The sequence below is a fragment of the Periplaneta americana genome, chromosome 16 (assembly GCF_040183065.1).
Source record: "Periplaneta americana isolate PAMFEO1 chromosome 16, P.americana_PAMFEO1_priV1, whole genome shotgun sequence".
NCBI classification, from domain to species: Eukaryota; Metazoa; Arthropoda; class Insecta; order Blattodea; family Blattidae; genus Periplaneta; species Periplaneta americana.
In genome coordinates, this window is record NC_091132.1 from 150,348,365 (window position 1) to 150,363,527 (window position 15,163).

Genomic DNA, 15,163 nt, shown 5'->3' on the forward strand with positions numbered 1-15,163 from the left:
GCGGATATATCGCTGACTAATGGGCGTTGCAGCGTAATCAACCACAAGTCTCCTGAAGCTGTGCAGTCTCCGATTGCTCCGGCTCTGGTGGGCGAGGTCGCAGTTAGTCGAGTAGTCCGGTGGTTCTCTTCAGTGTAGAGTGGGGAGCTACGGGTGTTTATTCCCGAGGTAGGGGCATAAAACTGCGACACGCCTCTGGTGTAAAACTTGCCATTAAGTGTGTAATGTCCAGTATGAAGAGTAACTTGCGTGAGGTGGGTTGCTTGGGATCAGATGTGAGGGGGTTCTCATAGCCGACACAAACAGCGAAAATTTTTTTGGTGTCTTTTTCTTACGCTGACGCCGACGGTTCCCTGGGGGGGGGGGGACCAGTTCAATATGTCTTCGTGTTCTTCTCCCCCTCCCTCCGATAAAATCACAAAAAACAGAAGACAAGAATAGACACGTCTGGTGGTAAAATGACGAATATTACAATGGACTTGGACTCTGAGAAAGTGAGTGTTAAAGAACCACCTCTAAAGTTTATTAGTAACACGTTGGACGGAATAGAAACGACTATGAAGAACATCAGTCCATCTTACGTTAGACGCGCACTCGACGGACTTGTTGGGAAAGTAAAATACGTAGCTGGACCATGTAACGGTAGTCTCAGTTTCTGTACCTCTCACATGATGACGTAAAGAAGGCAATAAAGCGTATTTCGACAAAAGCTGAAAGATCAGATCGGATTGGAATAAAACTGCTCCAGAAAATTATTGCCGTAATACTACCAACCTTGACCTACATTTTTAACGCCTCACTCATAACCTCTAAATATCCTCGACTTTGGAAACAAGCCCTCATTAGACCTATCCCGAAAAATAAAATTCCTGAAACCCCAAACGACTATGGACCAATTAGCATCTTTTAGCTCTGTCAAAAGCACTGGAGCGCGTAGTACATAAGCAACTGACTGACTACCTCAATGAGCATTGCCTACTTGATGATTACCAGTCTGGTTTCCGAACAGGACATAATACTACTATTGCCCTTTTAAAAGTGATTGAAGACACTCGAGAAGCCAGTGACAGAGGAGAGCTAACGCTACTGACACTACTAGACTTCAGCAAAGCTTTCGACACAGTTGACACGGATCTCCTTTTATGTAAACTAAAAAACTACAATCTTGGTTGCTTGGTTCGATTCCTACCTTCGCGAACGCCAACAATGTATATCAGTCGGTAGTCATTCTTCCAATTGGCGTACCGTCAAGGCCGGAATCCCTCAGAGCACGGTTCTTGGACCATTACTTTTTACGCTTTACATAAACGACGTAACAAAGATCTTAAAATATTCTAAACACCAGCTATACGCTGACGACTTACAACTTTACATTAATTCCCGAGCTTGTACAATCAATGACTCCTTGATCAGAATTAATGAAGATTTAGCATCTGTAGCTCAATGGGCGCAAAAATTTGGACTCAGACTAAATCCAGACAAATCATAAGCTATAATAATGGGCCACCAACGAGCATTAAACAAAATAGATCTAGCCACTGTATCAAATATAAAAATAAATAATACCACAATTACATGTAGTAAGACAGTAAAAATTTAGGGGTATATTTCGATTCAGATTTAAATTTTCAAAGTCAAGTGACCTACATATGTAAGAAAACTTTTTCCATAATTCATTCCCTCAGACACTTAACCAATGTTTTACCTCTCAGCCTTAAAAAGAACCTGATCCAAACTTTAGTGATGCCCCACTTCGATTATTGCGATTCTCTGTTCACGAATCTAAATACTGATCTTGCCCATAGACTACAGTGTGTTCACAATATCTGCGTTCGTTTCGTTTCTAACATTAGAAAATTCGATCATGTAACACCGTCACTAAAATTGTTATCTTGGAGTCCACTTAAAGAAACAAGATTCTTCAACTCTCTCTTATTACTATTTAAAATCATCCACACCTCCACACCTTTCACTACTTCGAACCCGGAATATGTACCTTCTCTCCATTCCTCTGCACAGAACATCTTTCTACTCATCTTTCAGTATATGTATTCCACGCCTCTGGAACTCTCTCCCTGACCATGACAGAGACTGTCGGACAATATAAAATTAAAATTTAAACCACATTCTAGTTCATGGAATTGTTTTTTGAACACCTATCAGGTTGCGCAACTTCGGCTTAACCCATGACATATAGTAAATATTGTAACTATGCTGTTGTAAAATTGACAATTAATATGTAATGTATTTATTATTATTATTATTATTATTATTATTAGGAAAGTTCAGGATAACACAGAGAGTTTGGAATTGAACGGGTTACATCAGCTTCTTGTGTATGCGGATGATGTGAATATGTTAAGAGAAAACCCACAAACGATTAGGGAAAACGCGGAAATTCTACTTGAAGCAAGTAAAGGGATAGGGTTGGAAGTAAATCCCGAAAAGACTAAGTATATGATTATGTCTCGTGATCAGAATATTGTACGAAATGGATATATAAAAGTTGGAGATTTATCCTTCGAAGAGGTGGAAAAATTCAAATATCTTGGAGCAACAGTAACAAATATACATGATACTCGGGAGGAAATTAAATGCAGAATAAATATGGGAAATGCCTGTTATTATTCGGTTGAGAAGCTTTTGTCATCTAGTCTGCTGTCAAAAAATCTGAAAGTTAGAATTTATAAAACAGTTATATTACCGGTTGTTCTGTATGGCTGTGAAACTTGGACTCTTACTTTGAGAGAGGAACAGAGATTGAGGGTTTTTGAGAATAAAGTTCTTAGGAAAATATTTGGGGCTAAGAGGGATGAAGTTACAAGAGAATGGAGAAAGTTACACATCGCAGAGCTGCACGCATTGTATCCTTCACCTGACATAGTTAGGAACATTAAATCTAGACGTTTGAGATGGGCAGGGCATGTAGCACGTATGGGCGAATCCAGAAATACATATAGAGAGTTAGTTGGGAGGCCAGAGGGGAAAAGACCTTTGGGGAGGCCGAGACGTAGATGGGAAGATAATATTAAAATGGATTTGAGGGATGTAGGATATGATGGTAGAGACTGGATTAATCTTGCTCAGGATAGGGACCAATGGCGGGCTTATGTGATGGCGGCAATGAACCTCCGGGTTCCTTAAAAGCCAGTAAGTAAGTAAGTATTATTATTAGTATTATTATTATTATCATCATCATCATCATCATTGCTATCTCTGTTTTTCTTTATTTTTTTTTCTTGTATTAGCTCGATGAGAGCTCTATAGTGTTCTTTTGACTCTGTTGACCCTCTATAGGGCATAATTTAATTTGTATTATTTTCACCAGCGTCTGTATTTCTTTTTTGTATTTATATGTGCTGTCTGGTGGAATGGAAGAGAAGGCCTTATGGCCTTAATCCTGTCAGATTAAATAAATAAGAAATAAATACGAGAAGATCCCCTGTAAAGGCCCCACCATGATTTAGCTCCTCTTACTGACTGATATTGTACAGTGGTATGTGAACAGTGTTCGCAGCAGATATACAGAACTACAACAATTGATCTATCATGAAAACCCTATTTTATGTCTTCAGGAGACACTCCTTCAGCCTGAAAGCTCCCCAAGTATTTCAGGATACTATGTTCACCGGTACGAACATCTTGCCTGTATCCGTGCCAATGGAGATTGTGCCTCCTACTCCGTATATTTTCCTCCATCATCAACATTACCACACCTCATCAATGCATAGCCGCAACAATAACACTTCCTAGCATTCAGTTTTCAATAGTCTGTATGTATATGCCCCCAGATAATCCTTTCACAGTAAAATATATTCAAGATATTCTGTCGCAGGTACCTCCTCCATGTCTGGTAGTGGAGAATTTCAATGCATCCCACCACTATTGGGGCTCAAATTCTGATGGTGACGGAGGAAATAAAATAGCAAAGGTATGTAGCCGTCTAAATCTCATTACATGAATTCAGAGGAAGCAACACACCTCTCCTTTGCTTACGGTACTTACTCCATGATAGATATCTCCATTTGTAGCCCATTTCGAATGGTCTGTGATTCACGACTTATACGGTAGTGACCACTACCATCCGAATGCGTATGTCTGCTCTACACCTTGCGGAATCTTGCTCTCCAAACTGGGTTATTAAAAAGTGGACTGGGTCGCATTTTCGGAGTCCTTATCATTCGATGATAACGGACATGAAAATGTGGACTCCGTAGTAGATCACTTTTCAAATAAGGTTATTAAGTCCGCGGAATTATCTATCCCCCGGTCATCCTGCAGGCCAAAACGCTTCTCTGTCCCTTGGTGAACGGATGCCTGCAGAGATGCAATCCGAGACCGGAAACGTGCCTTACGTCAATTTGTACGCCATCCGACCCATGAATATTTTGTCCTGTTTAAAAGTCTTCGATCCAAAGCTCGTCGCCCTGTGTGCGATGCTAAGAAGACGTCCTGGACAAACTACGTAAATTCATTGAAAAACAACGTTCCAGCTAACATCGAATGGAACAAAGTCCCTCGAATAATGGGGAAACGTAGTTCTGTAATTCTGGGAATTCTGAACGATGGAGTAACGACCACCAGTCCCATAGAAATTGTCGAAGTGTCACTAGCTCGTTTGCACAAATAAGCAGTTCAAATAATTATGACCAGGAATTTCTAAAAATCGAAGAAGCTACGGAAAAACGAAAACTCAATTTTAAATCAGATAACACAGAGTATTACAATACACGTTCTAAACCGAGGAGCTGGAGGTGGCGCTAGACACATCCCCTGATAACATCCATAACCGCTTGCCTCGCCATTTCCCACCAGCTGGAAAATCCTTCCTGTTGACAGTGTACAACAGAATCTGGACTGAGGGGGCATTTTCATCTGCTTGGCATTCCGCCATTCTTATCCCTGCCCAGAAACTGGAAAGGAACCATCTTTGTCTAGAAGCTACAGACCAATATCTCTCACCCGCTGCATATGTAAGGTTATGGAAAAGATGAGAAGTAAACGCCTGATGTGCGTACTCGAATCGGAAAACCGATTATCTAATATCCAATGTGGTTTTCGTAAACACAGATCCGCCGCAGACAATCTTGTTTGGCTGGAGACTACCATTAGAGATGCTTTCCTCAAGAAGGCTTATAATACCACATGGCGTTATGGAATTCTGCAAACTTTGCATGTTTGGGGACTTCGTGGCAGTCTCCCAACATTTATTCTAAGTTCATGAGCGGTGTTTGAGAATAAGGTGCTTATGAAAATATTTGGGGCTAAGAGGGATGAAGTTACAAGAGAATAGAGAAAGTTACACAACACAGAACTGCACGCATTGTATTCTTCACCTGACATAATTAGAAACATTAAATCCAGACGTTTGAAATGGGCAGGGCATGTAGCATGTATGTGCGAATCGAGAAATGCATATACAGTGTTAGTTGGGAGGCCGGAGGGAAAAGGACCTTTGGGGAGGCTGACACGTATATGGGAAGATAATATTAAAATAGATTTGAGGGAGGTGAGCTATGATGACAGAGACTAGATTAATCTTGCTCAGGATAGGGACCAATGGCGGGCTTATGTGAGAGCGGCAATGAACCTCTGGGTTCCTTAAAAGCCAGTAAGTAAGTAATGAAACCTATTCATTTGTATGTAATTTACAAAAGCAACTGGTTTTCAATATCATTCTGAAGAAAACCCGAAAACAATTATTAACATTCAAGTGACAATTTTTCTCTCTTTTTTTTTTTGCCAACTTTACATTCTTCACCGCTTTTCGTTTTTCCAAATTTTGTTTCTTCAAGTTGTCCTTTTTTGCTTTTTTTTAATTGGTTATTTAACAATACTGTATCAACTACTAGGTTATTTAGCGTCGTTGAAATTGGTGACAGCGAGATGTTATTTTACGAGATGAGGCCGATAACCTAGGATTCACCATATGGTTGGGGAAAACCTCGGAAAAACCTAACCAGGTAACAAGCCCAAGCGGGAATCGAACCCACGCCCGAGTGCAGCTGAGGATCGGCAGGCAAACGCGCTTCCGTCTGAGCTACGCTGGTGGCTAGATTTTCACTTTTAAATATTTGATTCTGATAAATAAAAACTTATACAACTTCAGTTGGAGTGTGGAAATATTTATGTCCAGTCATTTTTACTAACTTATTTATATTCTTTCCTTTTCTTAAGGAACTTTCTTCGTGAAATCTGGTGATTAATTTATTTAATAGCTTAGCATCCATAGTCAAATTGTCTGAAGGTTCTGCCAAACCATCAAAAGATAATTAATGTGAAATCGACTCTGGACAACAATAAAAATTCTGCATTCTCTTTTACGGTATGTGCAGCATTCCAATTCTGGATGGGTACCTGAAAATTTACCGGCAATTCATCCTGCCATATATTTTAATTCATCTCCTTCAGAATCACATTGCAAGTCTGTTCTGTTGGTTTTGGGTGTATGAGATCTCATAGCAGAAGAAGACCAAAACAGAATAATTCACACCAAAATAAGCAATGCGTAACTTATTCATAGGGTTATATTGCGATTAAAATGCATTGAAATTCCATACTGTATGCCTGCGCGTTTCAGTTTTCTCTTCCGAGGTAAATTCAAGAGTTCTGGTTATAAATCCCTATCATATCTTCATCAGTCAAATATATTCGAAGCACACGTGACAACTCCATACATTCCACTTTCCACCTGTGCGAAACTTTTGAACCCATTTCTGGCATATAAAGTGTGGAAAACAGTTTATTTACCTTTGACTTAAGCCTTTTCTCTGCTGTTATTGCTGACACGTATGTACAACATACACCCATCACTGCTAGACACACTTCTGCGATATTAGGATATGAGTTTAGGCTGAGGAAAGATAACATTCAGAACTCAATAGTATACATAGACATATTCGTGTCGAGAAAACCAAGTCTATCAATGATATCACAATAGCCCGCTTACCCGCACTTTTTCCTAGTCAAAATGTAGCTGATTGAGATAACCTTCTCGTTCTAGAGGTCTTGAAGAAATGCAGCGAACTAGTATGACACACAGGGATTGCAGACGCAGCAGAAATGTTACCATTCGAAAGCAATGACATAATATGATCTTATACTTTAAGAAATCTTGGTTCCCAAAGGACAGCAAAGTAAAAAAGCAGTAGGAGTTGTAATATGTTACTTGTCATGGTAATGATAATTTGAGTTTAGCTTACATAAATTCAGTATCAAAATATACTGAGCCGTCAATATAAATAACACCATACTTGAATATAATAGATACAAAACAGTATCATACATTATAAAATGTATGTCCTTCATCTTCAAGCGAAGCTGTAAAAGACTGGAAAAAATAAAACCAGCACAGTACACTCACCTCTCAGACAACACTTTATCCTCCTCTGTAGACGCTTCCACTTTCTGTTCCTGCTGAACTCTGTCCAAATCGAACGAATCTTCCTGGAAAAGTGAGTAAATTATAAAGAGAGATATAGATGACTAATTGTAACCAAGTTTCAACCTTGAAAATATCTGCATATGATGTATACAAGTCATCAAAAATAAGTGAACAAAATTTGCTACAATATTTCGTGCAAAAAAACAAACAAAAAAACAAACAAACAAAAACAAAAAAGTAAAACGTCATATATTAAAGCATTAATACATTTCCTTGTATGTGCTATTGTTGAAAGTTTCATTTCCTTAAAATGCAGACACACTACTATAGCTTGTTCATTTCTGATAAGATAGCCGAAAATCAAGGTTTTACCTCCACATATCCAAATTGGCTTATTTAGTGTTACTACAAATAATATCCTCAGATACATAAGTCGAAATGGGCTGAGGTATAGAACCTGAAATTTGTCGTCTTTGTGAAAGCTTGTAAAATATATTAAGAGACCAGTTACATGGCAGATAAAAAAAAAACACGGCAGAAGAAAGTGTATAGTAACAGTGGAAATGTTGATTTTGTAACTGAAAGTCAAGGAATTAAAAGAAGAAGAAGAAGAAGAAGAAGAAGAAGAAGAAGAAGAAGAAGAAGAAGAAGAAGAAAAAAAAAGGATTCGGAATATGGAACACACAGCATGCAGTGTGAATTAACCCTTTGCAGCATAGTGGTTATTCAGAAGAACCACCATTTTCTTTCTGTCTAAATTTTATGGCACAGATATTCCAGCAAGGAACCACCTCTTCAGTATACATAGAGGTGCCATCTGTGTTTTGAAATTGTGTGCAGAGTTAAAATGTTGAAAGAAATTGATTGAAGCTTTGGTATGATCCATGATATGAAAAACATAAAAAATTAATTTGTGCTTCAAAGAGTTAAATTGCGACGGAACAGCAGATGAGCTACTGAACGTTGTGGCATATTTTCACGGATTTGTTTATAACAAAAAAACTCAAATTTTATAAACAGAAGTGTATCATTACTTATTTCTATAAACTTACTTCTTAACAAAGTTCGACGACTTTCAAATTTTTCGTGACTTTTGAATAAACCTTTATATCAGTTTGAACCTGTCCCTCAATGGCTAGCATTGTAATTGCTGGACCAATTACAACAAAACATAAATTTTATGAAGTTAAATTGAAATTCTGTTCTACGCACAAGTACTACCTCTGACATTCCAGATAATTCTGTTAACTACAGTATACGTATGTTTGTGAATCATTATTATTATTATTATTATTATTATTATTATTATTATTATTATTATTATTATTATTATTACATTTCAGATCTAAAAATTAAAACAGTCTAAGTTTAGTGAATATTGAAAAAAGAGACAACAGTTAAAAATATTCGAGATTGTTAATGGGTCTGATATTACGTAAAATGCACTACTGGTATATCTATATATTGATAGTGAACCACTTACATAAACTTCAGATTTCATCATAGGAAATCTAGTAGACATTCGAATGGAGTCTTCAACTTTCATCTCTGCATTTATATCATAGTTGTAGTCCCCGCATTCAGTCTTCATGCCTGTCATTTCCAGATGCGATAAATTCCCTTCCTGCAGAACATAAAGACATCGTGAATACATTTATTTACCTACTTTAAAGTTGACTTCATGTGTAATACCCGGCAGTCATTGGCTAACTCCCTCAACTCAAGCAGAAAATTAGTGAAGAAAACAATTTACATATTGTAATATGTGTAATAGAAGGTGATTTATATTCTACATCATGTGTGGAAATATCTTTTCGGTATGATATTTTATTGCTCAGGATAATAAAGTTTAATTATACAGCACAGTAAAAGATTCAAAGATTGAAAATATCCAACCTCATGGTTCTTCAACATATAACGAGCAATCATTGTCTTAACTTTTATAAACCACATGACAATATTGCGACGTATCTCAAATTTGACACATAATGCTTCTTCCTTCTCAAAACAGTGATCATTATGTGATTATTACTGATTCAGAAGATCAATGGAATATTATGTTCCGTAATAAAAAATAATTATAATACATCAATAGGACACAATTAATAAAGCCACTATTATCAAATTCTTCAGCATAGTGTTGAAAGCCATTATGGATAGCAACAATGCCAATATTTATTACAAAATTCACAATGTTATCCCTTTGTACTGACTTGAGAAAAAGCTAGATTTAACAAAGAAAACTTTCAATCTGTAACACTGGAAATTGACTAGCTTCGAGGCGTTTCTTGAGAGTAACTTCTTGATACAACAAAGTGCGTTCTCTGCCTACCTGCATAACGCTGGACTGCAGAAAAATAAAGATGAACTGGTCACATCTCACTCCATCTTTTTCTAACATAGTGCGTTTCTGTTTAATAGAAGGCTGCTGTAAATTGAAAATTGCTAGAATACTGAACCTGATGAAAAAAATAGGCTAATCGTTTTACCGTGAAATATTTAGCTACAATTAAAAGGTTAATTACACTGAACAGTGAAGTTATACTAATTTTTAACTGGAACAGTAAAGTCCAACTAAAATTTTAACCTGAACTATGTTTCGGCTCGTTCCTACACAACTACAGAATACCGGTAGTTTATATTTTCATGCTAGATGCCTAGATAGTATTATCAGAACTGCTCCAGCCTATCCCCATGCCTTTACTCCCTGCTAGCCGCTCTCATGCATCTTACGGTTCTTGTCATAACTCATCTCCTGTACTTCCCGGATCACCCTCATTATTGTCAATTAAAGATAATTTATATGTTAAACCCGAATAAATGGGAACTCGTTCAAAAAACAGTATTTGTTTTTAAAACAATAAGAATTTATAAAGTTACTTACTTACTTACTGGCTTTTAAGAACCCGGAGGTTCATTGCCGCCCTCACATAAGCCCGCCATTGGTCCCTATCCTGAGCAAGATTAATCCATTTTCTATCATATCCCACCTCCCTCAAATCCATTTTAATATTATCTTCCCATCTATGTCTCGGCCTCCCTAAAGGTCTTTTTTCCTCCGGCCTCCCAACTAACACTCTATATGCATTTCTGGATTCGCCCATACGTGCTACATGCCCTACCCATCTCAAACGTCTGGATTTAATGTTCCTAATTACGTCAGGTGAAGAATACAATGCGTGCAGTTCTGTGTTGTGTAACTTTCTCCATTCTCCTGTAACTTCATCCCTCTTAGCCCCAAATATCTTCCTAAGCACCTTATTCTCAAAGACCCTTAACCTATGTTCCTCTCTCAAAGTGAGAGTCCAAGCTTCACAACCATACAGAACAACCGGTAATATAACTGTTTTATAAATTCTAACTTTCAGATTTTTCGACAGCAGACTGGATGATAAAAGTTTCTCAACCGAATAATAACAGGCATTTCCCATATTTATTCTGTGCTTAATTTCCTCCCGAGTATCATTTATATTTGTTACTGTTGCTCCCAGATATTTGAACTTCTCCACCTCTTCAAAAGTTAAATTTCCAATTTTTATATATCCATTTCGTACAATATTCTCGTCACGAGACATAATCATATACTTTGTCTTTTCGGGATTTACTTCCTAACCTATCTCTTTACTTGCTTCCAGTAAAATTCCCGTGTTTTCCCTAATCGTTTGTGGATTTTCTCCTAACATATTCACACCATCCGCATAGACAAGCAACTGATGTAACCCGTTCAATTCCAAACCCTCTCTGTTATCCTGGACTTTCCTAACGGCATACTCTAGAGCAAAATTAAAAAGTAAAGGTGATAGTGCTTCCTTTGCTGTGGTCGTGCTAGAGAACCAATCGCTTTCCGAGGCTTATTTGAAGGATTCGTAACAAGCTGTTTTTTACGGTGATGGGTTGTTAGCCCTTCGCCCTTTATAAAGTTAAAATATTTAAAATGAAGAAAGAAAATTGAGAATCTTAAATGTAAATTGAGAATCTTAAATCATCCGGCAACAATAATAGTGATTATAATAAGAACAAACAATTGCTACAACCCTCCTTGCTTAATAGAATTATAAACTTATATAATACTACTTTAGACTGTAAAGAAACAAAATTGTTATAAAATCAATACAAGTATAACCTAAATACTATCAACAAGGACGCAGCAATCAACCAATCTATTTTAGACAGAAATAGTCTCACACAATAATGTCGAACCTCAAAAATTATTATCAGACATGAAGTAGCCTATACAATCCATAAATTTCAATAAAATAAGAACACTACAGTAAATTTTACACAGGCACAAACACAAGAAAATCTCTTTGCAAAAAAGGCCACGATAATAATCTTATAAGAACAAAAGCAGATAAAGGTAATGCTATTATAATTTTGAATAAAAAAGAATGTACTACAAAACAGAAAAATTTATTTGGGACAATAATTTTGACCGCACCACTCAGTGTCGAAAAATTAGAAAGATACCCTAGAAATAATAGAATTCACTTTCAATTGGACGAAAAGAATACAAATTAAATACTTCTATCTGAAGTCCGATTAGTGTAATATGGACATGGTCAGCGATGTATGCAATGGACGGGGAACGGAACTGGCCACTCTACCATAATATCTTCTAGCCTAGTTGCCTCATTAGTGATGCCTTGTTGGTGTCACATGTAGGGTCCAGACCAGTTTTTGGACAGTTGACTAAACAACAACTATTAGAACATAAGGCGAAAAAGCCCAGCCAACAAACTCTAGTTCATTTAGCTTTATACTATACTATAAGAAAATTAATTGCGAGAATATTTTCCTCAGATTTCAAAACATGAATAATGAAACGTAACTTCCTCTCCTAGAAAGTAATGCCTGTGGGTTTCCTGTGCACTAATAATATAAACATTTAAAACTGTTGAAGGTATATTCATAACCTGTAAAGGCCTATAGGCCTAAAGAGAGAGAACAAATTAGCAAGCAAACTTTACTACAGCCTAAATAAACAAAAAGAATTTCATACATTGGAAATATATCATAATGTCTCCTAATTTAAATAATACTTCTTATGTTACCGGTATTACATTATTGCTTTGAACAATGACAAATGAGGACATATAACATTTCATTTAGTAGCAGTAGTAGAAGTCGTGCTCGTGGTCGTAGCAGTGGTGGTCCTGGTAGCAATAGTGGTAGAGGCAGAGGCTGCAGCAGCAGCAGTAGTAGTAGTAGTAGTAGTAGTAGTAGTAGCAGGAGCAGTAGTAGTTGTAGTAGCAACAGCAGTAATGGTGGTAATAGTAGCAACAGCAGTAGTTTTAGTAGTAGTAGTAGTAGTAGCAGCAGTAGTGATAGTAGTAGTGGTGGCAGTAGTATCAGTAGTAGTAGCAGCAGCAGTAATGGTAGAATTAGCAGTAGCAGGGACCAATAGTAGCAATAGTAGTGGTAGTAGGAGCAGTATCAATAGTAGTGATAGTAGTAGTAGTAGTAGTAGTAGTAGTAGTAGTAGTAGTAGTAGTAGTAGAGCAGCAGTAATGGTAGTAGTAGTGGTAGCAGTAGTATCAGTAGTAGTAGCAGTAGTAGTAGTGGTAGTAGAAGCAGGGACAGCAGCAGTAGTAGTAGTAGTAGTAGTAGCAGTAGTAGCAGCAGCAGCAATAGTGGTAGTAGTAGTGCTAGTAGTAGCAGGAGTAGTAGTAGCAGTAGTACTAAGAGAAGTAGCAGTAGTAGCAGCAGTAGTGGTAGTAGTAATGGTAGTCGTAGTAGTAGTACCGGTAGTGGTGGTATTGGTAGTTTTATATTTCCACCTGTATAAATGTTGACATACATGAAGAAATAATTTGGTAATGCTTGCTTACTGTTGAACTTTGTCCTTATTTCATATATACATTTATCTTGCATGGTCATTTTCTGATGCTAGAGCATATTTAATATTTTCCAAATCAGTTTAAGCTTTCAAACATCCCTCTCGAGTACAATTAGGAACTAATGTGTATCATAATGTGCACGTCAAAAACAGAAACAGATCTCAAATCAATGTGCTTGTAAGGTTTCCACATAATTTAATTAACTTAAGGTCACAGTTTTTCTTGTCAGTAAGTAGTAGCCTGTGCTCCATAAATACTGATCAAGTGAGTGAAAGAAGATTATTGTTGTAGAACATGAGAACGCACCTCATCTGGATATAATTATGTCTTAGAAATTATAATACAGAACAAAATATTATGGGGTACAGAGCAAAATTTCGTTCATATGAAATTCAATATTCATTTAAGTTTCATACAAACATACCAAACAGAACTACAGTGGAACTGTGGACCGGATTACATGAATAACTGTGGCTCTGCATTACTTGATCTTCCTGTGAAAATTTCTTCTCATGGGGAGAGTAGAACCAACGCATACTACATAATGCCAGACCAATTCATGACGCTTTATACCAAACAGCAACAGCATAGAGCTCTAATTTAGTCTATTGGATATAAAGTGTAAAATGTTGAAATGAGTGCTTTTCTGTCACTGTTACTGAAACATATAAACAAAACACATAGTAAGACATTTCACTTTACCTCTGATAAAGGCTCATTTCCTTCCATTTCGTATGTGTTATCATGTAGTTGTAAGCCCAGCAGATCAAGTGCAGGTTCCATTTTGATCACATCCGTCATTTTTTTATTTTTTTTTTATTTTATTGGGTTATTTTACGACGCTGTATCAGCATCTCAGGTTATTTAGCGCCTGAATGAAATGAAGGTGATAATGCTGCTGAAATGAGTCCGGGATCCAGCACCGAAAGTTACCCAGCATTTGCTCATATTGGGTTGAGGGAAAACCCCGGAAAAAACCTCAACCAGGTAACTTGCCCCGACCGGGATTCGAACCCGGGCCACCTGGTTTCGCGGCCAGACGCGCTGACCGTTACTCCACAGGTGTGGACTCACATCCGTCAGAACTGAAATAAAAGGTTAAGGTTATGTAACTGACAGTGATTACAGAAACTGTGCTGTTGAGAAACAGTTATAACAGTTATAACAAGTTACTAGGAAGTCATTCACATCGCATTCATTACCTCGTACTCAATCTTCTTTCACAATTCCTTGCAAAGATCCCTCAATTCGCTATGCGCTAGTATCAGGGACTGTCAAAATAATCTTCAATTTACATCGCACATTAACTTACTAGACACTTGCCCAGTAACTCAGACTAGGTCAGACATGGCTTCTCGCAATTATCTTATTGCAGCATAAAATAATTCAATCTCCAGTAATTTCACCTCTACATAATTATTCTGGATTTAATGTCTAATTGAGCAACTAATTCCTTGTTTGTTTTGAACTTCTACAAAATATTGACTAGTCTTTATTAAAAAGATAGTTTTTGGTACTTACATTATATTTGTAATTTTAATTGTATTCGTGAAATTGTAGTTGCAATGTCTTGGTACAGAAGAAAAGAATGCTTAGTGGGCTTATACCTACCAGGTTAAGGAGATACAGACTAAAGATTTTATATTAAGTTTCTAAACATCCCTGAAACCACTTATCTGCTACAAATGAATAACGAACATTTTTAGTACCAGTACTGGTAATACGAATTCTATTCAAAAATGCACTAATTTTAGTCTCTCTACTCTCTTTCCAGACATTAGATCTATGGACAGTAATAAGACTACCGAGAAATAGGTCTAATTTACAATAATGTCTGCAGTGAAAATATAAAGACAAAATGACTACCTACTATATAATGTCTATTCACGATAATGTAAATTATGTATCCTAGATATATAATTACTCATAATCCTGTGGGCGT

At 37.0% G+C, this 15,163-nt stretch overlaps 2 protein-coding genes across 9 annotated transcripts in view; one reads left to right on the plus strand and one right to left on the minus strand.

Moving 5' to 3' along the window:
• The window catches only part of LOC138691322 (uncharacterized), a 259,737-nt gene that overhangs the window by 228,213 nt on the left and 16,361 nt on the right, over positions 1 to 15,163 (minus strand). For 4 of the 6 annotated variants that reach the window (XR_011329820.1, XM_069813205.1, XM_069813204.1 and 1 more), the window contains exons 2-4: positions 13,924 to 14,306; positions 8,868 to 9,008; positions 7,364 to 7,446 (exon numbers count right to left, since the gene is read on the minus strand). Coding sequence is in view for 3 of the 6 variants with exons in the window: in XM_069813205.1 (XP_069669306.1) it covers positions 7,364 to 7,446; positions 8,868 to 9,008; positions 13,924 to 14,022 (323 nt within the window). In the remaining 3 variants the exon portion in view is untranslated. Of the gene's footprint in view, positions 1 to 7,363; positions 7,447 to 8,867; positions 9,009 to 13,645; positions 13,893 to 13,923; positions 14,307 to 15,163 lie in introns of those variants that run through there. The other 2 variants (XR_011329822.1, XR_011329821.1) reach the window with 2 other exon arrangements.
• LOC138691317 (zinc finger protein ZFP2-like) overlaps positions 1 to 15,163 on the plus strand; it is a 499,579-nt gene that overhangs the window by 61,704 nt on the left and 422,712 nt on the right. The window contains exon 4 of one of the 3 annotated variants that reach the window (XM_069813191.1): positions 3,836 to 3,921. The exons of the other annotated variants lie outside the window; for them this stretch is intronic. Coding sequence (XP_069669292.1) covers positions 3,836 to 3,857 — 22 coding nt within the window. The 3' untranslated portion in view covers positions 3,858 to 3,921. Of the gene's footprint in view, positions 1 to 3,835; positions 3,922 to 15,163 lie in introns of those variants that run through there. 3 annotated transcript variants of the gene reach the window in all.